Source organism: Neolamprologus brichardi, chromosome 13 (assembly GCF_056152115.1).
Source record: "Neolamprologus brichardi isolate AB-2024 chromosome 13, ASM5615211v1, whole genome shotgun sequence".
Classification (NCBI taxonomy): Eukaryota; Metazoa; Chordata; class Actinopteri; order Cichliformes; family Cichlidae; genus Neolamprologus; species Neolamprologus brichardi.
The window spans coordinates 9,577,577-9,600,357 of NC_142116.1; the positions used below are offsets into that span (position 1 = coordinate 9,577,577).

Genomic DNA, 22,781 nt, shown 5'->3' on the forward strand with positions numbered 1-22,781 from the left:
TGACAACCAACAGAACATATGCAGAGCCAAGCCACGTCCTCAAAATGTTTAATTCAGGAAAAATCATTTGTAGCAGTTAAATTAATGTCATAAAGTTTGGTGTTCCTCTATTCACTAAACACCTTCTCTGTTCAATAAGAAAATAAGAGCTAGGCGTTTCGGATCATTATCCTTAATTTGCAAATACCACGACTGTCAAAAGCAATGTAGCACAAACACAGTATGACTGATGGGAAAAACAAGCTAATTCTTCAAGCTGACAACACAACATCTACAAAACACTTACGCAGACCACTCAAGCAACTGTGTGATAAATTCTGTCATATATTCACTTGTATTTTGATATTCTATCTGTGAGTGTGCATTACAGTTTTATTTGGTGCATGACACAAGCAGCCTTAAACCATGTGATGATGCCTTGGCTTGTTAAAACAGTCACATGGAGGGTAACTGTAAGCCGCTTCACATGTGCTGTCCAAGTACACAAAACCAATAATGTCTGTAACTTGGAATAGTTCCCCTATCTTTCTCTGGTTCCAAACACATCACAGGGATAGAATTACAAGAAGACACACAGAAAGAAATATCCACATACAGAAGCCGAAGACACGCAGGTCATCAAAAACACATTAAGAAACCACTTGAAGAAAAGAAAGAGATCTTTTACAACTCAAAGCAAAGCAAACAACCTGTATTACTTAAGCACTGAAGGCTGTGAGAAACCAGATTGTAAAGGCGTGATACGATACCATCTGAACAGCAAGTACTTTCCATGTTTAATGGATGCAAAGACATTAGTAAGATATCATCGAGTTTGTTTTATAACATATCCTTTTTAAATATTTTACCATAAAAGTTAGATATTTTGCATATATATATATATATATATATATATATATATATATATCAACTTTAGTCTCTGCTTCACATGCATTTCACACAACGCATGACATCTAAATTATTTTAATAGTGTAGATTTAGCTAATCTACACTATTAAACTCATACATAGGTTGTATTTTAAACAACTATGAAAATTAGATTTGATTATCTGAACATTTATCATTTTAACTAATACAAATTACACACAGAAAATCTAATTTTCAGTGTTGTATAGAGGTTTTGTACTGAAAACAGAAACTAAAAGCAGACAGAAGTGTATGTGTGATGCACAATGTAAACAGTGAACAGAAAATGTCTGCTGACTCAGGATCAGTGAGTGCTAAACAAATGTGTTTTGACAATCATACTTTCTGACAGGCACTGGTGGCTACGAAAAGTTCTCTAAAAATGTAATGTCATAACTGGAGTCCTGTAGCCATGGATGAATACTCTATCCACAACAACACACATCAGAAAAGATCTAACTCAAGAGGTATCTGCCCCACTTTCTATTATTAGTGCAGTGACCAGAGGTACACATGAGCATGCACGTGGTCTCTCTGGATGCATGCACAGCTGCAGCGACATCAGCATACAGACATATAAATCAACCTCTGCTACTTTAAGAGCAGCAGCATGAGCATTGTGTGCTATTGTTGTTCAATCCTTAGTACAGTTATTGCACTGTCCAATGAAACAAGAAGTGAACTCGGCAGCTTACTTCTAAGGCTGAGAGAAATTTCTAGGTAAGGTCACATCTATGTGTACAGCAGTTTTAATGATCTCTAAACAGTAAAATCAAACACGATTGTTTTATTGGGGCTTTTTTTCAGTGAAAAAAAAAGAGGCATGTCAAATGTCTTTACCTGTAGCATGAGCTCACAGTCATCCCGGCCGACAAAGATCATTTCCCGTGGGAGTCGGTGGCGAGTCCCACCGCTGCTAACCAGAAACCAGGAGGTCACGCTCATCTTTGTACCCTGCAGCAGCCTCTCATGCAAACCTCCTGAAAAGAAACATGCAGAAGTGTAAGTAATCTGTTATTCTGTGACCACAGTTTAGATGTGGTTGAATCCACAGCAAATTACCCACTCAGCAAAAAATATTTGTATAGAATTCAAATTCAAAGGTTACAGCTGTAATCCTGGCATTTTTCCTCATAATCCAGAGCCAGTCTTCCCCCCCAAGAAAACACCTCTTCTTAGAATCAACCTAAGTCTTACACTCTAAATAAATGTTGATACATCATATTTCAGAAATGAAATCTACGAATATGTGTGGATAATTTTTATAAAAACAGTATATAAACAACAGTGGGAGGAATTGTTTTGTACCAACAGTATTATTTAAAATAACAGATTGTAATAAAAAAAAGAATGAAAAATGTGTTTGTTGCCATACCCTGTGGAGATCACTGATCAAGGTTTAACTTATCAGTGCACCACAGTATTCAAAAATAGAACTCTTTATTAATGTACATGAAATCTGAATGTATGCAAAAGTAAGTCATAATTTGAATGAAATATGTTGGTGAACTCTACTACACACCTCTGCTCCAGGTAGCTCACTGCAGATTGACCACTGACAGCAAAACACAGCTACGCCATCCTGAAAAAGATGAAGAACCAACATTTTTGTTTTCTTCTTTTTCATTTATTCTCACAGATTCAGGCAATCACAGATTTTCTATCATCATGAAAAATTGGTAACCTCATATGACAGAAGAGATCATGACGACATCAGAGATGGTCTGAGAAAAAGTCTTTCACAACTCTTTCCATCTTCATTTTGTTTTGCTCCAAGGGGGAATGAGATCGAGTGGGCGGTCTTGCAATGTGATGCCTCTGTCTACGCCTGGAAATGAACACTGGGCCAGCCAGTAAGATACATCCTCTCTCTCTCTTTCTCTCTCTCTCTGCCTGCCTTGATCACTGCCAGATGTTAGAGGAGGAAGTGATGTAGATTTGTTGGCTGGCCGGCCCATCAGGACATTAATTTTCCCTCCTGCCTCCCTCCTCCCCTTGCTCTCCTTCAGATGAGCTAAAAACGAGGTCAAAGCCAGCCATTCTTACTTTCTAACTGCCTAGACCTGAAACTACAGCATTAAGGAGATCTAACTGATGGGCTGTTGACCTCTATACCTATTTTTAAACTGATTGAGCATGCTAGAAGTTTGTTTTGAGCAACAGACTGAGTGACTGTTCCTGTCTGAATAAGCAACAGGGTGTAAAATATGAGACTAAAGGGGCATTTTAAACTAAATTTTAGCTGTAACTAATGTTGTACCAGCTATGAAATTCATTTTAACATACTGTTGTTCATGTGGGGTTTGGACGGTTCTAAAACATTTCCTAAGTAATTATTTCAAATTAAAAATAAGTTTCCAAGCTTTTGACATTAATTTGAAGTGACACTCAAATAACCAGAGCTCTCTGTCGTGTGTAGAAAGTGCCAAGAAAAGCCCACCAGAGTGGGAATTAAAGATTATTGAGCTAAGCTCTTGCTCACTTGACCTTTTAAGTACTTAGTATACCAACTCAATAATCTCTTGGGTAAAGTTTTAATCAACTGCACACCTCAGTTCTTGCATGACACTGTAGGAAATATGGGTTGGGAATAGGACTGTATCAGCAGCTGTCTCTGATGTAAAACAGATCAGCTTTCATTCCAGTAACCACTCTGAATATCTGACAGCTTTACATGCTGAGTGAAAGATTTAATAGGAAAATTTAGAAACTTGGTAGGTACTCAAATACAAGTAATGTGCTGCAACAAGCTGCTATAGAGAGAAGCACTTTTGAAGATGTCGCATTTTTACAACAGTGATTACATTCTCAAATTACTAAATCTGACATATGATTTCTCTGCATTTTCACATGCAATTATCAGGAGCAAACATAAGTATTAAGCACCAACCAAATATAAAGTGATTTGCACAGCTTGTATTGGTCACTTCTGCAGGGAGGTGTTGTAGTCTTTTTGCAACTTTTAGCTCACCTCAAAGTTGAAAAGGTTTCACTTGAGACCCATCCAAGTCATGTTGCTAAGTGTTATTTTTTACATAACTTCTCTTCCTTTTATTTTAGTATAGTAAACTCATGTTAACTGTGAAGTTAAAATAAAAGTAAACTAATTTAAAATGTTTTCATCTGCAAAATAAATAAGATTATTATCATATATTAAATCCAGCACCAGGGCTAATGATCAGATCCCAACTAATGATGTTCTGCTTACATTGCATGCGCCACCTGTTTGGCTAACAGGTGGCACAATTTGTATTGACAAACCTGCAGGTACATGTGAATATTATGTGGCAGATATTACAGATAATGGTGTTTGGATACACCACTAGTGCAACCAAACCTAGCAACAGAACTATAATTGTTTGTGGTTTCCTACTCGACTGTAACTAAAGCATCACAGAGCTGCCTGTCTCAATAACCACTGCAAACTCACATCAGAATGCAAGCCTAATGAGAATGTGGTTAAATAGTCTGGATGCAATCCATACCAGTCTCCTTTATGGTGCCATTAAAAGGAAAGAAATCTTCTCACTATTTCACATGAAAGATGTGGCACAGATGGAGGAATGCAATGGTAGGTCTGAAGAAGGACACACGGCTGAGAGGGAAATATTATCAGTTCTGCATGTAGTCTTTTCCTTCTCTATAATAAAAACGGTGAGTGCGAGTGCATCCAAGTAACAATATTAGAAATATTAGAAAAGTCCTTGTGTTTTGGACAGCTAGTCTGACATATCATGCAATATAAGGCACTGCATGGGCAATTCACAAAGCACTAATGTGTAACGCGTAGCCAAAAGAAGGACAAAAATATTTCATTGTTTACATATTCAAACACACTGTTTATATATGTAAACGCTGGAGTGGCGATGTAGCACGTTTTCAGCAGCATTTTCTACTAGGGCTAATAAGGAGGAATAGTGACTCATGGGTTTTGAAAGGAATTTCCCAACCCCCGACCTGCACTTACACTATTTCCAACACACTCAATCTCACACACACGCACACATCCACAAGGACTGAAACAGGAGGATTATTCTAAGATGACTGTGAACTCTTTGTATAGAGAAGATTGCAGAGGAGATACAGGAAGCATGTGCAGCGCTCCTCGCTGCAGACACTCATCTTTGCATCCACAGAGCACAGTTAGGTCATTTTTGATAGGCTGATATGAATTAAAAAACATTTGTTATCTATAGCGAGGCTGCTCACTGACTTTTGGAAAATCCGATTTAACTGCACTTGTATTTTGTATGCGGCACGGTGGCACGGTGGTTAGCACTGTTGCCGCACAGCAAGAAGGTCCTGAGTTCAATTCCAACATCAGGCCGGGGTCTTTCTGCGTGGAGTTTGCATGTTCTCCCCGTGTTTGTGTGGGTTCCCTCCGGGTACTCCGGCTTCCTCCCACCGTCCAAAGACATGCAGCTTGTGGGGATAGGTTAATTGGATAATCCAAATTGTCACTAGGTGTGAATGTGCGAATGAATGTGAGTGCGAATGGTTGTCTATCCCTGTGTTTTGGCCCTGCGATAGACTGCCGACCTGTCCAGGATGTACCCCGCCTCTCGCCCTATGACAGCTGGGATAGGCTCCAGCGCCCCCTGCGACCCTGAAAAGGATAAGCGGAAGCGAATGGATGGATGTATTTTGTATGTATTTCGGACCAGAAAAAGTTATACAAATAGCCTTTTATCCTTTCAACAATTCAAACCTCCTCCTTTGACATGAATTACCCAATCATAAACGCTGGCTGAAGGGTGGCAGGAGGAAGTGATGTCAGTGAGCACTAGTTTATTTACTGGCATCACCTAATATGATTTTTTTTTTTTGGTACTGGCCTGCTACTCTCCACGTAGCATCTGGCTGGAGTGTGCGTTCCAGGATGATGCAACAGCTGGGTAACCATTAGAAAACACTCATCTGCTTTTCCTCTCTAACTTTCCAGATGTCACATCAACTGGCACAACCATGACAGCTGACTCGCACCACATCACACACAGAGACATCGCACACACATATGTCCTACGCAAACGAAGCGACAGACAGTAAGAGGGAGAGGACGAAGGGGAAAGAGATGGGATGAGCACAGAGAGACAACTCATTCTTTCATCACACTCACACACTCATTTCCACATGGTCTTATGATAAGAGCCAAACTTAGTACTTCTAAGGGCGTGGTTGCATGCCTGCATTTATAGCCTGTATCTGACAGCAGTTAAATAAAATACAAAAATAATAATAATAATTGTCACATTTGCTCCTTATTCACTGGGATCAATCAAAGTAATTACATTTAAAAAACCTTTCAGGTACTTGTTGCTTTGATTTTTTTGTCTGGTTGGTATTTGTCTGGCAGACATGAGACAATGCATCTAATGTTTACAACAGCCGAGGCTGATTGTCCAAATATAAACAGCACTCAGTAGTTACAGTAGCTTCAGCACTTACAGGCCCTTAGGCTAAACAGACAAAGAACAGAGCAATAGCTGTACTAAATTAAACTCTGGTCACTCTGACTGATAGTATAAGCAATATTGTAGCTTCACAAAGAAAGCAAAGATGGTATGTGATGTTCTAGAGTACCTTGAAGGTATAAAACCAATAAAAGAAAGTATACTGGCACGCAAAACAAACAGCAAAGAAGTCTATTCTTTCAATAACACCAATGGAAGATCTGTGAGGGCTTTCAGATCAATGTCAATAAATAATAGGTCAGAGACGCTGAATCAGTCTCGCAAGCTTAGTGATGTTTTTGTGCAAAGAGTGCAAAGGACCCTGAGGGGTGCAAATCAGGGGAACAAACTCAAGACAAGATGGTAACCTTTGGACAAACAGACAAAGGCTTTTCTATCCCCCAATGGTTTTAGTCGACTACATACATACAGACATGAAAGCATGTAGTGGAGAACTACAATCTATTGTTCTTCTAAAAACAAGACAAAAGGAGTATCCCAGCTCTTGTTGTGATATAATAATATACCAGACAATTTCCACAAGAAAAAAGATTCTGTCCATAATATGAGATAGGTTTTGTTGCTCTTGGGAGAAAAAAACAAAAATTATGTTTTTATTTCCTTTTAAAACTTTCTAATGGTGACCACTTGTTTTTAATAGAATTTACATTCAATAATTTTTAAAACATGATAATTGAAATAAAATAACTGTGGAGCATTTTGTTTCACGATAATGCTCTTATTTTGTTTTTCAGCAAAATCTCCTCCTTTCAAATTCCTTCCCTGCCAGGCAATGACAGATTTAGTGCACATTTATTTATGTTTTCAATTTAGATTTATTTAATTATAAGTACCAAGAAATCCTATTTTAGAAAGACTATTTTTTTTCCAAACTCTAGGCAAAATTGGATTAATTAGTTGTGATCTCAACACTGACAAAAATAATAAACATAACAGCACAAGTTTTATTGTGTTGCACAGAATATAATGCACCATTCTAATACATGAGTATGATACCGTTGTCAAACATGTTTAGTCTAATGTCTAATGTAAGAGAAATAAGTCTATCGGTATCGGTCCAAAGCACTAAGTTACAACACTTTGAATAACAAAGGCAACCAGTCAATAAATGTATAATAAATAAAATAAATTTTATTTAAGAATAATTCAATGATACGGTACATCAAAAATGTTCTTAAGAGAACACAAAAGAAGAAGCTATGGCTGATTCAGACATACCATTATGTGATATTTTTATTGTTTGTGACATGACATTGGCCTGCTTTAACTTCTTCTAATAAAGGAAGAATAGCCAGTAAAATCAAAACACTGCCTTTCCAAATTATGTTAAAAGGTATCTCATCACAGTCTGACATAAAGCCGGATTCTACGGAGTATATTTTGACATCCATGATAAACACTTTGGGTTTATCATCATAAAAAGGCTGAATGCAGTCTGACAGTGTGTATTTCAGCCAAGGATGCTCTTCTAACATCCAAACCCTGCTTAAACACCAGGAGCAAAAGAAAAAAAAAACAAGAACTAAGCCAAATGAGAATAAGCATCTTTTAGACACACACACACACACGCACACACACACACACACACACGTACATCTAAAGTAAACAAGTGTTTAATATTCCATTTAATCTCAAACTGAATTATATATTGAACAAAAGCATAAGTATGTATCAGTATGTAAGACCTTTCTAAACATTTTTAAGGCTATACTCATGCTTTCTTAAATATAAATGTAAATATTAGTATAAATACTTTGTGACAATAAATAACTCAAGAATAATCAACTGCCTCTCCAGTGACTTTATCATCCTATCCATATTTATCCACTGTGGTTAATAAAGTAATGTAAATGTGTATGTAAAAAACGGACTTCATTCTTACACATCTTACCTGGTTCAAAAATAGACTATATACCCACATTAATCTAATGTGACAGAGTTATAGCACCGTGGAAGGACATAATAAATCATTATGGGCAGTGTAAGTCAGCAGAAACTTGGGTGCGCGTGTGCAGCTATGGCTTTATGTGTAGTTGATGTGGCTTTTACATGCAGCATGTGGGTGAAAAAGAAACTGTTCAATGCAGCAGAAAAGACCATATGGTGTAGAAAAGCAGCCACACACACACACACACACACACACACACACACACCACATAAGCCATCGGCAAGAGGAACAAACAAGCAAACACCATCATTTAGCCAGCATCCATCCTGACTGCTTCAGTGTTGTTACCAAACACAACCCAGCACACCCTGGCCTTAAGACATAAACCCACCACATGCTTAGTGAACCCTTCAAAATGAACTATAGCCCTCCTTATGGAAATTTAACCTTTATAGAATGTGAAGAACAGGATTAATGGGAAAAACAACAGTATTATTCATGTTGAGTGGAAGGAGGAACATCAGCACCCTGGGCAATCCTTACAGTAATATAGATATGCTGAAAAAGAGATTATTAATAATCCAAGAGAGTTAATGATGCACATGCCCTGAAGCATAGTCATTTTCATGTGACTCTTTTTTTGAAGCATGGGTACACTACATTTTTCAGAAACAAGGTCTGGAGGCAGCTTTCTAATAGGGAATAAGAAAAATAAATTGTAAATGAAAAAAACAACATGAATTACCTATTAAACTTCCAGAAATAAATATTTAATTACAAAAAACTGAAACTTTTAACTAACTAATTATTCATGTAGATAGTTTTACCTATTTTAGCATCAAGAGGGCACAACATATAAACTCCATTTACATAAAAAACATATTGCAGTCCTTTCAAATATACCTTTGGTCTGATGACTGCTCTAATGGCCCCGCATAGCCCCTGCTGAGCAGATAATGACTAACCCATGGCCCTTTAACAGGAACATTAGTATTTGGCCAACCCTGCCACTTTGATTATGGTGCCAACATTTATCCTGGCTGTAGCAATAGCTTCAGTAGCAGATAAAAATAGTGAACTCTCTCACTCTTGCACTTAGAAGGGAAAAAAAACATAAACATTAGCATAACAGGACAATCAGGAGTTGGCAGAGGGAAAGATGAGAATAGAACATGTTCAAATATAAGATTGATATCTAGTGGAAAGAAGTATCAAATGAAGGAAACTCAGAGGGGAGTATGTTACACACCAAAACAGATGTGTAATTTCTCTTTCTGTGAGAGGTTAAATGGCATATCTTCTTTTCTTTTCTTTTCTTTTTTTTTTAAATCAGACACACCCTTGATGTTCCATAACAAGGGAGAGGCAGATGATTGTATATATATAAAATGCTCCATGCTTGTTTTTGGGTATTTTGTCTGGTATACTGTGCTGTCTCTCCCAATTTGTAACCACAGACTTCGCTATTCACCTCTCTTGTTTTTCCCTCTGACACCACACGCCAGCATGAGCATTACCAGGCAAGGCTATGTCACTCTCATAACCCTTTTAACGTTTCTACTCTGGCAGATTACAAAACTGAGATTCACTTCTATTTTTAGCAACAGGCTCCCAATTACAAAACTTTTAACAACATCTTAAATACAACTGAATACAATCAGATACAATCAGTTCAAGACTGGCTTGTTTTCTGTCACACATAACACTCCTGGGCCACTGAAGTAAAATGAACTCACTTCCTAAACTTCCTACTATACACAATGGCCGTGGGCAGGCTGAGTAAGAGTCTCCCAACTTGAAACAAGAATTTAAAATATTACTGAAGGATATACTATATGCATACAAATTACTCTTTGAACAGTAGATTGAGTTAAGATGGTGAGAAAGAATATCAGGGTGAAAAAGCTCAATGAGTATGGTAATTTACAGCAGTGCACATTAAATGTGAGTTGATCAAACAGCACTGATAGTCGAATTACTGCAAGAAGCTTCTAGATTTTCTTTCTAAAGAAAAATAAAACTCAAAAAAGCTATGTTTTAAGTGTAATAGACAAGTCTGTAGTCAGGCTCGGCTGTAGTTTAGCTTCAGTCAGTTTGCTGCTTCCTCTCCGAAAGTGCAGCAACCGTCCTGTGACACTGACACAGTTTTTAAAAATGCAACCGCCAGTGGAGCCAACAACCCTGCTGGCAGCCACATTTGTGGGGAGAACACAGGAAGAAGGCGGAAAAAGGGGAGAAAAGGGAAAAGGAGCAAAACTGGATTGGATGGTATTATCTGCACATTCTTTTGGCTCGAACCCAAGAAATTTGAATTCTTACAGCTGAGGGAGGAGACTAGCAAGACACACTGATGTGAAACACGTAGCTGTCAAAGAACATCTAATCGGGTTATAAACTCAGACCAGAGCTGCAAGTGACTTTCACCAGCACCTTTGAGTCTACTGGATGAAATTAAAGGGCAAAATATAGCTGATTACATAAAATAAAACAGCTTCTAATGCTGTGAATATAAATATTAATTTTAAATGTTTTGAACAGTTGTGAGGCTTTGATTGATATGCATCTGCCTCTGGCATTTGTGCTAAATTGGTAACAGTAATTAAACAATAATTACAATATTTTTGCATTGATTTCTAGCATCAAGTACCATTTGCTTATGAACAGCCTGTCAAGAGTTATCAAATTACCATATGGCATTTAAACTAAAGAATTTGCTGTTATTTTCAAAAGTTTTACAGCTAATGTGATGATGACAGCAAAAAAATCAAACTCAACACAAAGAGAGCGGATGCATGCAGGCCAGCTACATCTGCCCCACGAAAACAAAGCCTCCACACAGAAGAAGAGGAGGGGGGTCCGTTATCGGAAAACACTCGGCAGTTGTCTTACTTAGAGCAAAACCTGCCCATAAAATCTACCTCTTAGACAATACAAACTAAAAGAAGATCCGAGGGGTAGCATGTTTCCACTAAGATAAACAAAGCGTTCAGTGTGACCGACCTTCATTGATGTGCATCTTGTCTCGATTAGCCTCTGTCTGGCTACAAAAGGATGCAACTACTGGATAAAATCAGGTCAGTAGTAAACAATAGTATTGATCTGGAGTGAAGCAGTATGTGGTCGGTGTTTTTACAAGGGCAGCAAAGTGGCTATAGTCTGTGCGGCTTACAAAGGTGGAGCAGGGTAGGCTTGTCATGCCGCTGCTGACAATAGTAGCCATCCCGTTAGCCAAGAGGGAGTCAGACCAGTCTGTATAGTCGTTACAAGAGCCGGAGTGTTTTTTGTTTCCTAAATTTTACTCAGATTTAATACAGATTTAATGGTTTGAAAATTTGGGAGAATTTTCTATGAGCTCACTGAAAGAGGAAACTGACATCAGTGGACTGCAGAAGGAAAGCAAAAGCGACTCTTTATATTTTTTGTCTGCCGCAAACTTCACGTGAGTAACGGTCAACCACCTAGCTAAAACCATACTACGGACTGTCCACTGTATACTGTTCGCTAAGAAAAAAAATCAAGTACACTCCACACTTACCCTTTCCTTAAAGATGTTTTTTGCTCTGTGACTCCGTGTGGAACCCAGCCCTGTCGTTGCTGCAGTTCAGTCTGGCTCTATGCGGTGGCCTTCTCTTCCTCCGTTGCTCAGCAATAAGCTACTGACTCCCTGCAAAACAGCGGCGAGCGGACCAGCATCCTGAAAGAGGCGTCGAAGTGGCAAATAGGCCAATCGCTGCCTCCGGTCAGACGTTTCAAAATAAATGTCAAAGAGACAACAGGATACTCAGATTTGCGAGTTGAGGCGTCGATCATAATTTAAGTGGTGTTTTAAGTTTTATTCATACCGCTGTCGCAGTATGGAAATCTGCTTCCGCTAAAAGGAAGTTGAGGTAGTTTTTAAAATTTTTTTATTGCTATTCTTAGTCATCATTTCAGGGTGTTTTTTTTCCCCTCAAAATTAACTGGAAATTTTACGTTATTTTCTCGATTTATGTCATTTTGGAGTTATTTTCTCTGACTTTTTTCAGATAAAAACCTGACATTTTGATATATGGATGGCAAATAATGTTGGGTTTTTTAGTGGTGGAAACGGGCTTCCATAGTAGATAGCAATTTTTCAGTTTTGTTTTTTGTGATATGATGTGATTGTGATGTTTTTAGTTTGCAAAAAGAATAGGTTGAATAGAATGTACAGAATGTATGGTAATAAAAAAATGGTAAATGATAAAGTTCATAAAACATCCTTCTTCTTAGAGAAATTAGGATTAAAAGACAACATTCATTCAACATTCAGACAGCAGTTCACCCCGAGTGATTGTGTCACTGCCAAACAAGCCCGTCAAGTATGGCCTAAAGATCTTCTAGGTTTGTGATACATGCATCCCCTATGCAATCTGAAATGGTTAACATAGGGAAACGAAAATGGAAAGAAAGGATAGAAGTTGATAAGAATCTGGGTGAAACCATTGTCCAGCAGTTGTGTAGTAGATTCAGAAAGACAAGAAGCAACATTGGCACAGATAATTTTTTTCCTCCAGTGTACTCTTTCACCGTGCCTCCTGGAGACACTTTTATGGGGACTCTACATACATCCTTTATCTGATGAAGGCTTCTGAGTCCAGGGAGGCTTACAGCACAGAGTTTGCATTCAGTGGCAGCTTTACCATAGTCAGCTATGTCAGCAGAAAGAAATGGCTGTTGTACTCCTGAGCATGATGCATCACAACAAAATGGGGAATGAAAATACCAGAAAGGGGAAAAAACACTAATTAATCAAATTTTATAACTAGACCAAAGGAGGTGTAGATACTATGGACAAGATGGTTGGCACCGACACCTGCAAGTGTAAAACATAGAGATGGCCCACGGTGCTGTGTTACAACTTCACATTGCCACCCTGAATACCTACACCTTTTTCACAGGTCAGCACCCTGAATTCAACAATGGTATTATCAGTGCTTGACAGATCTTCCTCATTGAGCTCTCAAAGCAGCTTGAGACAACACATATGAAAAAATGAGTTAAGGTTGCCCCCCAACTGCAAGGTGTGTGACTTTCACAGTTTAAACGCTGTCTCCCCAGAAAGCATTTAAATTACTTTTTAAAATTTATTTGTGTATTTGATACTATAATAAACTTAATATTCAGAACTACACGCACAACTATAATCTCATGATCACCTGAGTTAAACCAGAGGTTCAACCAAAGTCTTTCTCTTATGAGTTTCAACTAAAAAGTTCAACATGTTGTTCTAACTTATAAAGCCAAATTGTGTGCATTGTGTCCCTATCGATCCTTTTATATTTTTGGATATATGAAACCATTCTTTGACAAAATATGCATGTAATAACCTGTGTGTATTTTGAATAATTTATTATATGGGCAAAGTTAAAAAAAATAATAATAAAGAAAAAGAAACTTGTATTTACAGTAATACCATATTTATGGAATTACTGTACCCTAGACCCAATGCTACTAAAAGCATTGTAGAGATAAAGACTGATATCATAGATTAAATTATTAAAAAATATAAGTAAGAAAGACATGACGAGTCTTTTTAAAGCCATAAACCATTATAGCACTTTCCCAATAAAATTCCAAGCTCTTGCATCCTTCTAGGAATTAATGCATTTCAGGCACATGCCTGTATGTTAACACGTTTTCCACTTATAGATAGGTCAGCTGCTGGTGCAATTGCAGACTAGGACTACAGTGTGAAATAAAACGTTACAGCCTATGAATACACACAGATATGGATTATTGTAGGACAGTCGCTCAGACTAACAATGCTCTCCAGATGGTAAAGTAGCTGACTGTGTACTGAGTGACTCAGAGGATTACACCGCATGTGAACCTCGTCTAAAATTCAAAATCCTGCGTTTTATTTTTAAAAGCGGATGTAATTTCCTGTATTAGTGGAATTTCTCTGCCCAGCTTGACGGAGTTCATCCTCGGGAGCGCCTGCGTCCACAACTGCAACCGTGGATGCTTCCAACTCAACCAGAAGCGATGTCAGCCAGAACCGGGTGGGCGGGTTTCCTGGACTCGCACTGGTTACGTTCCGGGGTCTTTTGTTACAGTACCACCACCTGGACTGTGCAGAGGTCATGCTGATAATGAAGGCTGTACCTGCTGCATGATATCCAGGAACCAAACTACTAGAGATTATCAAACGAATTAGGGATGTAGCACCACAAGAAAAACATCCACCGCTTTTAAAAAATATGAAATTAAGGAGGTCGATTAAATGGCAGTAACATATAAAAGATTCATATTTGTTTTGCTTTAAAAACGTGAGCTCAAAATGGAAATGCTCATTGCATAAACGTGAGAATTATACTTCTAAATTAGCATTACAGCCTGTTAGTTAATTACATGTTTGTATGTATTATATTATAATATTTAAAATACATTTTCAGATGAATTAAAAATAAAATATAACAATAATATATGTAATAAAATGTATGTTATCTGATACTGTCTATGATTTTATACCGTCTAAAAATTCAAACTCGAAAACGGTTCAGCCCTGTTTTGTCTGACACACTGACGCAATGACGCCCCCTCCCTGTTGGCGTAAAGGCACTCGTTTTTATGTATTGCAGTGCCGCCGGGAAAAGCGGAACGTTTTTTCATGTTTATTTTTGAACTGTACCCTTTTATGTATTATTGTTAAAATATTATTTCTTCTTTATTTAATGGTTGTTATTTAATGATTTCGATTGCATAGGACATTTGTAAGTTAGAGTTTAATTTTATTTTAATTTTAAGGTTTGATCTAGCGTGACGTGGTGACTACAACATTGTATTAAGTCGTAGCTTTATGTATTGGTTACATTTTATACCCTAATTCTTATTTATTTGATATGATATTAAATGCGCTGAGAGAACAACACACTTTTAAGCTTTTTAATGGGTTTACTTTATGTTAACGCGACGGGAGATTTCGTTTACGGGGGGTACGATAAGAGAAATCGAACCGCCCCCGGCCGTTTGAAGCAGGAGCAGTAATACGCTGCAAGTGCAGCAGCTCTTAGCGAATGGACATGCAACATGGACGATCCGCGGGACGTTCAAACTTCCAAGAAAAATGGGGGCTCCAGGTCATTGTTTTTGGCCGGCTCCGCGGTGGATATGGAGATTAAACGAAAGAAAATACGACAGAGTACTTTATTCCTACAAACAGAGGTATGGGCGGTACGACAGTGATTGTTTCGTATGATTTACCCAATGGAGTGGGTGCAAAGTGCACGTCAAACACGCGAATGCTGATCTTTTTAATTCACATGGCTTTAATAACATAGTTTCATGCGCTGCTACTTGACTTGCTAACGCCCTTCTCAAGCTGGATTTCAACCCTCCAGGGCAAAGTTAGTTCGGGGGCAGTGCCCCTTTGTCAATATTCACTTCCCTGAAACCATATCCGTGTACGCTGCATCATCATTGTATGTTTGCTTCCTTCTGCTCCAACTAATCTCCCTGCAGGCAAAGAACATGCAGCCGTGCCCTAGTCTTCTGAAAGACACTCTCCAGATAGTAGAGGATATGAATTTGTTGTACATACGACAGATTTCTAAGAAGCTACAGGTGCATATTGTTGATTGTGATATGGAGAATGATGATCTTTGTGTTATATTAGATGTGTTTATAACAGACATCATCAAACTTCATTTAGTTAGAATGTGTCTGCTGCATGCCTACCAGTTTTCACTTGTTTTGTGCTTTTCGAAATGCCAATCGTACATTTCCAAACTTCATCTTTGCCATTAAAACTGCTACCCGAGACAACTTATTAATCTCATTCAGCTGGCATTACCATCTAACCCCTTCATGCATGCATCATTACGTCACCGAAAGGTTGGTCTTGAGTTTGTGATTTCAAGCTTAACAAGTAATTTGAAACATCACCAGTGTATCATCTTAACTGTGATGGTAGTTACTAGTGGGGCTAATGTGTCAAATGATTGCAAGTCCACCAAAGGGTCCAAAAATTGTAGGGAAATCAGTTTTTCACAAAAAATGCTTAATATTGAGATTCCAGCATTCCTACAAAGGAATGTAAATGTATAAAAAGTTAAAAGTATTTCTAAATGTTGATTAATTATTTGAGGTCTGAATCAGTTTTTATTGTAATACATGAGCAGATTTTTCCTAGATCTTTCATCTGACATATGCTCTCATTAAAACAATAAATAAAAAGACTAAAACTAAATAAACAATAAACACTAAACTGAAAAAATAAAACTAACTGAAAGTAAACTAAAAGAATAACACCCAAAAGGTTGAGTCTGTTCATCTGGACAAAGAATAACAAAAAATTAGCAGTAATTAAAAATAAAAAATAATTAGAAAATACCATGAAATATTGACTGGTATGGCCCACTTGTGATCAGATGTGTTTGGACACCCTTGGGCAAGACGATTTCCCAACCGCCATGCTGTTTAAGATCTGTCCTTTGTATTAAACCCAGAAAATGTTAGTTCTGTTGGTGCCAGAGTGACCTTGGATTTTGTTTAACAACTGCTTTTCTTTAAAAATACCATATAAGGTAAAAACATGAAAAGAAATGTAGGTCTGCTGTGTCTTAAGGCAATAAAAACAATTAAATAAAACTTCAATGAAACAAAATACAAGTTATCATATACACAAACAGATGTGCGCACACAAAGAGCTGTTAAGTTTAAGCCTATGAGAATAAAGGTTTTAAGTTTGTTTTTGAATATAGACCAAGTTCCAATTGTCCTCAGGTCAGCTGGCTGCTTGTTCCAAACATCATCACCACAGTAACTGAAAACACCCTCAGCACGCTTCTGTCCAATTCTGGGAACAGTTAAAAGATCTGCACCTGATGACCTGAAAGGTCTAATTGGGCTATAAACTCTGAGGAAGTCAGAGGGGGTAAACCACTGAGTGCTTTATAAGCTACACAATGTGAAGTGGACTAAAAGACTGAAAGAAAATTCTGGTAATCTGAAAAGCAATTTCCTATGAAAAAAGTTTGCATAACTAATGAAAACCTTTGCTGTGATGCCGCTCATGTCCAAGCTTTTGTTGTCTGATGCACTAACACAATAGAAAACGTCATAGAAAAGTTGCCAGTCTGTTCTTTTTTGACACTTGTTCATTCTTGTCTGTCTGTCCACAAAGACAACTAACATACAGGAGAAACTTGACTTTGAGATGAGAATGCGAGAGGGGGCCTACAAGCTGCTGCTCGCTTGCAGTAAGAGAGAACAGGTACTAAATGCTTCCAAGAACATGTTTACCTGCAACGCCCGGATAAAGGCATATCTCTGTCAGCTGCAGAAGCAAAAAGAGGAAGAGGACATGATGGGGGGAGTCGGCAGGTAGGGAGATTGATGCTTATGGCCCAGTCTTCTTCAGTTTGAGTCTACATTACTGGTGTGTGTGTGTGGGTGAAACAATTGTCCTGTCACTAATGAAAGAACTGAGCGGGTTTTGGACAGAGGTTTTTAAAATGTATTTTAATCCATCCATCCATCCATCTTCATCCGCTTTATCCGGGGCCGGGTCGCGGGGGCAGCAGCCTAAGCAAAGAGGCCCAGACCTCCCTCTCCCCAGCCACCTCCTCCAGCTCATCCGGGGGAACACCAAGGCGTTCCCAGGCCAGCCGAGAGATATAATCTCTCCAGCGTGTCCTGGGTCTGCCCCGGGGCCTCCTCCCGGTGGGACATGCCTGGAACACCTCACCCAGGAGGCGCCCAGGGGGCATCCTTACCAGATGCCCAAACCACCTCAGCTGGCTCCTTTCGATGTGGAGCAGCAGCGGCTCTACTCTGAGCCCCTCCCGGATGGCCGAACTTCTCACCCTATCTCTAAGGGAGATGCCAGCCACCCTTCGGAGGAAGCTCATTTCCGCCGCTTGTATCCGCGATCTCGTCCTTTCGGTCACTACCCACAGCTCGTGGCCATAGGTGAGGGTAGGGACGTAGATCGACCGGTAAATTGAGAGCTTCGCTTTTACACTCAGCTCCCTCTTCACCACGACGGACCGGTGCAGCGTCTGCATTACTGCAGCTGCAGCCCCAATCCGTCTGTCGATCTCCGGCTCCCTTCTCCCATCACTCGCGAACAAGACCCCGAGATACTTGAACTCCTCCACTTGGGGCACTTCTCCTCCGTGAATCGCAACCTTATCGTGGTGGAGGGGTTTGTGTGTCCCAGGGATCCCAGGGGCTATGTTGTCTGGGGGCTTTTGCCCCCTGGTAGGGTCTCCCATGGCAAATTGGTCCTGGGTGAGGGACCAGACAAAGAGCGATTCAGAAGACCCCTATGAAAAAAACACAGAGGGAACAGTTTACCCTGCCCGGGATAGGGTTACCGGGGCCCCGCCCTGGAGCCAGGCCCGGGGAGGGTGCCCGAGGGCGAGCGTCTGGTGGCCGGGCCTTAGTCCATGGGGCCCGGCCGGGCACAGCCCGAAGAGGAGACATGGGCCCATCCTCCCGCAGGCCCACCACCCGCAGGAGGCGCCATAGGGGTCGGGTGCATTGTGTGCCGGGTGGCGGCCAGGAGCGGAGGCCCTGGCGGACTGACCCCCGGCTGCCAAGACTGGCAATAGGGACATGGAATGTATTTTAAAAAATAACAAAATCCAGGAAGTCTTGTTAGATGTGTCTAAAATCTTAATCATGCAGTGATTCCATCCTTTTTTGTAAATGCATATACACTTTATTTGTTTTGTTAAATTAAATACATTACACACATTTTGATCTATTGTAATGGTAAATTCCAAATTTTATTCCAGACCTTCAGATCTAATTTCAGGTGCCCGTTTGCCCTGTAATGGAACAATTGCTTTGTCAGGTAAGATTGCTCATCTTTTATTCAGAATAAATCAGCACCGCACATCTATAACTATGCAACGATTACATTTAGTTGCAACATTTTGCTCCCTGAGTTAATTTTTAAGAGCCTTTCTTTTTAATTAACTTTCTGCAAACGTAGGGCTGCGCATACCTTTGATGTGGAGGGACTCAGACCACTTTAACAACAGAGGGAGTAAGTTTGCTCTTTGTTATCTTTCATGCCTCATGTTCAGCTTTGCCTCCTGTAATTTTGTAAATACTGACTGTACTAATGCATTCTGTACATCCATGACATTTGTTAGGTTCTCGCAGGGTGGCTGTGTTCTGTCTGATGCAGATTGGCTCAGAAGTGTTTGACACTGAAATGGTGGTGGTGGATAGATCAGTCACTGACATCTGCTTTGAGGGAATTACCATCTTGTAAGTGTTTTTGTGCTTATGTAATATGCAAAGTAGTACTCTCTGAACTGCTGCACTCCACCCTTTAAGTGGATGTATGTCTATTTTATAGATTTATATATAAGGGAAATTTAAAAGTATTTAATGAAATTTTGATCTAGTATATGTATAATGTATATTGTGTCGCTTCAGCCCTGGTTTGTTAATATGTTTTAATGGTTATGCTCTTATTAAAATCCCCACCCTTAGTAAAGAAGCAGTTCCTCAGTTTGAGCTGAAGGTGGAGTTGTGGAGCTGTGCCCTAGAGGAGGAGCTCACACTGGTAAACACGCCAAAGAAACTGGCAAAGAAGCTCCGCAACTCCTTTGGAAAGAGCTCTGGGAGGAAGCTCTGCTCTCTGCTGGACACTCCAGACCCTGACACCTTCCTACAGCACAACCCAATACCGTCGTATGTATTGTGCTGTCATAAAATACTTTATAGGCTCTTGGCTCAAGATTTTTTACAATAACTCTACAATGACTTGTTAGTGGAACCAGGACTGTTGGGCCAGATCTTGTGTGGGTTTTGAAAACAAACCCAGTTCCCGTGTTTAGCTTTTAAGTAATCATGATTTATTTTTTTGTCATAATAAAAATAAGAATTTTATTAAAATGAGCAGAAAAGCATAGTTTAAACCATGTAGATTATTAATTTGGATTTCTCAGCTGAAAGTATCTCAAGTATCACCTGTTCACTGAGATATAATTTACAAAAATATAGGTTATGTGTACATTTTATAAGTTGAATTGTCTTCATTATCTTTACTGTTATTGTCAAATTTAAACTTGGCAATATTTCCCCTGAAAAGTCAGCGTGCTCTACTTAAAGACTGCTAAAATGTTCATATGTGTCTTGTACTTGTAACAGTGGAGCCAAATACAGCCTGTTGGCCTACACAACGCTGTGTCTGCCCGAGGCTGAAGGCAGCTTTCAGTCTCACTCCCTTATTGTCCTCCAAGATGGTAAGAAGCAAAACACACCATTTTATATCTGGGGATATGAAATGCTTATGCTTTTTAACTCCTGATTTCATTCTGGAATAGTAATGATAAATATTTTTTAACATCCCTTAAATCTAAACCTCCATTTAAACAAAAGGAAGAGTGATGAAATGGAAAGTTAGGGCAGGAGGGGCAGGTTTCTGCCCCTCCTGCATTGCTGCCCTGCCTTGATCCTGGTTGTCTTTCTGTTAAAAAGAAGTTCTTCCTCCTCACTATGTGCCATGTGCTTGCTCATAGGGGATCATCTAATCACTGGGATTCTCTGTATATATTTTAGGAATTTTACCTTACCATACAAAGTTACTTGATGACTATTGCTGTGAGCTTGTACTAGGTTTTGGTACAAGTTTGCACAGTTCACATATGGGGTTTTTACCCTTCATTTATAAAAGGCTGATGTTGCATGGATGCCTAAGTTTGTGAGTGCAATAATTTGAGAACGAGGCGATGTAAGAGTTTGACCTCAAGGTTGAGGTCAGAGGCCAAGTTTTCTGAAGCTCTTATGAGCACAATAAATCGAGAACGTTGTCACCGAGGAGTTTCAAAATGATACCGTAGCTGCATCTGCTGGGAGGCTGAGGGGAAACACTGGGGCTTTTGTTACAGGAGAATGTATGAGTTGTAATAACATATGTTCTTTTTAGAACTGAATTATTTTTAAATTAACTTTACTTTTTCCATATAGTACAAGGTAACTTATTACACTTTTCTGGTTGCTTTTCATCGTCCTTACAGCCGAGTGGTCCTCTTGGCTTCCACTTTATGGTAACCTCTGCTGCCGGTTAGTGGCTCAGCCTGCCTGTATGACACAGACCATGATGGCCGGTTACCTGAGCCAGAAGGTGTGTTCACTGTTATTTTGTAATGATAGCAATAAGCTCCATCATTGATTCTCTAGTGTCTTAGTATTTATTTGTATTCTGCTGATTTACAGCAAAGTGTGGAAGGCATGAGCCGCTGCTGCAGTCTTTACTGCGTGCTGAGTGCCGGCTTTTTGTCTTGTTTCTTCACTCCAGAAGAAATTGATGCTAAAATACAACCCATTCTCAAAGTACCCATTAATAAGGTAAGAGACGCTAAGAAAAGTCTTGAATTACTTGATAAACATTAATGTTAGCAATTTCTTGTTCTGTTGCATCATTTTATAACACATGACTGGAAGAACAAACTTTTCTAAAACTCTATATAAGATGAGGCTTTGTGGTTACCCCTGTTAAACTTCATTATCTGTTTCAATTGTGCTGTCTGGAAAGAGAAGTTAAACATCAGATTCATTGTTATTGATTTAAATCTCAATTCACCTTTTCCCTAACATTTGCAGAGTAACCAAAATACAAGATACCAAATTACTCACCGTGATACGGCTTGGAGCTTTGGCATTTTGCTGTGGAATTAATTTTCTTCTGCAATATCAGCGATGTAATTTTTAATGCACTAACTCGCGCAGAGGTGTGATTTGTATTCTGTTAGTGATTTTCAGCTTGTAATAGGTTACTTTTGCTTTTTTTGTGCAGGACACCCGAATCCGAGTGTTGGAGAAGGAATCAGCAGGCCACAAATCTAGGAGCCTGTCCATCATTAACCCTTCACCAGAGGGATCGCAGTCCATCGTCTTCACCACAGACACCAGGGAAGCGCTGGAGGACTGGGTGGAAGCCCTCCACCAGCACCATTATGATCAGAGTGAGTGTTATGTGACCATGCACCACAAGCATTTCTATATGAAAACACATGTTTATGTAAAGGGTTTCGTGTGTGTTTGCCATTATAAAAGAGAAACTGGGGTGTGTGGACTAGTCTGCGCAGGAAAAGTGGTTGCACATACACTTAGCTAAATTTTAAGAACAGATGGTATAGGTCTTATTATCTCATTCCTATCCTTGTTTATGACCAGGCCAGTGGGTGCACTGCTGTGACCAGCTAATGAAGATCGAAGTCGCATCTCCACGGAAACCATCACTTTTTCTCTCTAAGCAAGCAGACTCTGTTTACAACGACCTGAGTGAGTAGAGTAATTGGAAAGAGTCACTGAAGTGAGTTAGACGGAGGTTAATATTTTGCCGACTGTTTGATGATGAGGATTTAACAGGATTTATATTTACACATATTCATTTTAAGAAGGTGTAATGCGAGTGCTCACAGCAAATAAGACACTCACTGAAAAAGAATACACATAATACATTAATTTTCAGTGGTGATGCATGTTAATAAGATGCTTTTTCAAGCAAAATATAATGCTGCAATCTGAGC

The 22,781-nt window shown here is 39.2% G+C and overlaps 2 protein-coding genes across 14 annotated transcripts in view; one reads left to right on the top strand and one right to left on the bottom strand.

The window, feature by feature from the left end:
* The window catches only part of cep170aa (centrosomal protein 170Aa), a 38,852-nt gene extending 26,893 nt beyond the window's left edge, over positions 1-11,959 (bottom strand). For all 6 annotated transcript variants that reach the window (XM_087850107.1, XM_087850106.1, XM_087850104.1 and 3 more), the window contains exons 1-3: positions 11,801-11,959; positions 2,429-2,488; positions 1,747-1,886 (exon numbers count right to left, since the gene is read on the bottom strand). In XM_087850107.1, coding sequence (XP_087706233.1) covers positions 1,747-1,851 — 105 coding nt within the window. In that variant the 5' untranslated portion in view covers positions 1,852-1,886; positions 2,429-2,488; positions 11,801-11,959. The remainder of the gene's footprint in view (positions 1-1,746; positions 1,887-2,428; positions 2,489-11,800) is intronic.
* rtkn2 (rhotekin 2) overlaps positions 11,151-22,781 on the top strand; it is a 73,108-nt gene continuing 61,477 nt past the window's right edge. For 3 of the 8 annotated variants that reach the window (XM_006783630.3, XM_006783628.3, XM_006783629.3), the window contains exons 1-12: positions 15,296-15,450; positions 15,748-15,849; positions 17,411-17,610; positions 19,029-19,087; positions 19,229-19,282; positions 19,392-19,509; positions 19,738-19,938; positions 20,398-20,492; positions 21,267-21,373; positions 21,466-21,597; positions 22,046-22,214; positions 22,426-22,533. In XM_006783630.3, the coding sequence (XP_006783693.2) occupies positions 15,316-15,450; positions 15,748-15,849; positions 17,411-17,610; positions 19,029-19,087; positions 19,229-19,282; positions 19,392-19,509; positions 19,738-19,938; positions 20,398-20,492; positions 21,267-21,373; positions 21,466-21,597; positions 22,046-22,214; positions 22,426-22,533 (1,480 nt within the window). In that variant the 5' untranslated portion in view covers positions 15,296-15,315. Of the gene's footprint in view, positions 11,340-15,295; positions 15,451-15,478; positions 15,633-15,747; positions 15,850-16,595; positions 17,229-17,410; positions 17,611-19,028; positions 19,088-19,228; positions 19,283-19,391; positions 19,510-19,737; positions 19,939-20,397; positions 20,493-21,266; positions 21,374-21,465; positions 21,598-22,045; positions 22,215-22,425; positions 22,534-22,781 lie in introns of those variants that run through there. The other 5 variants (XM_035904679.2, XM_006783632.3, XM_087850109.1 and 2 more) reach the window with 5 other exon arrangements.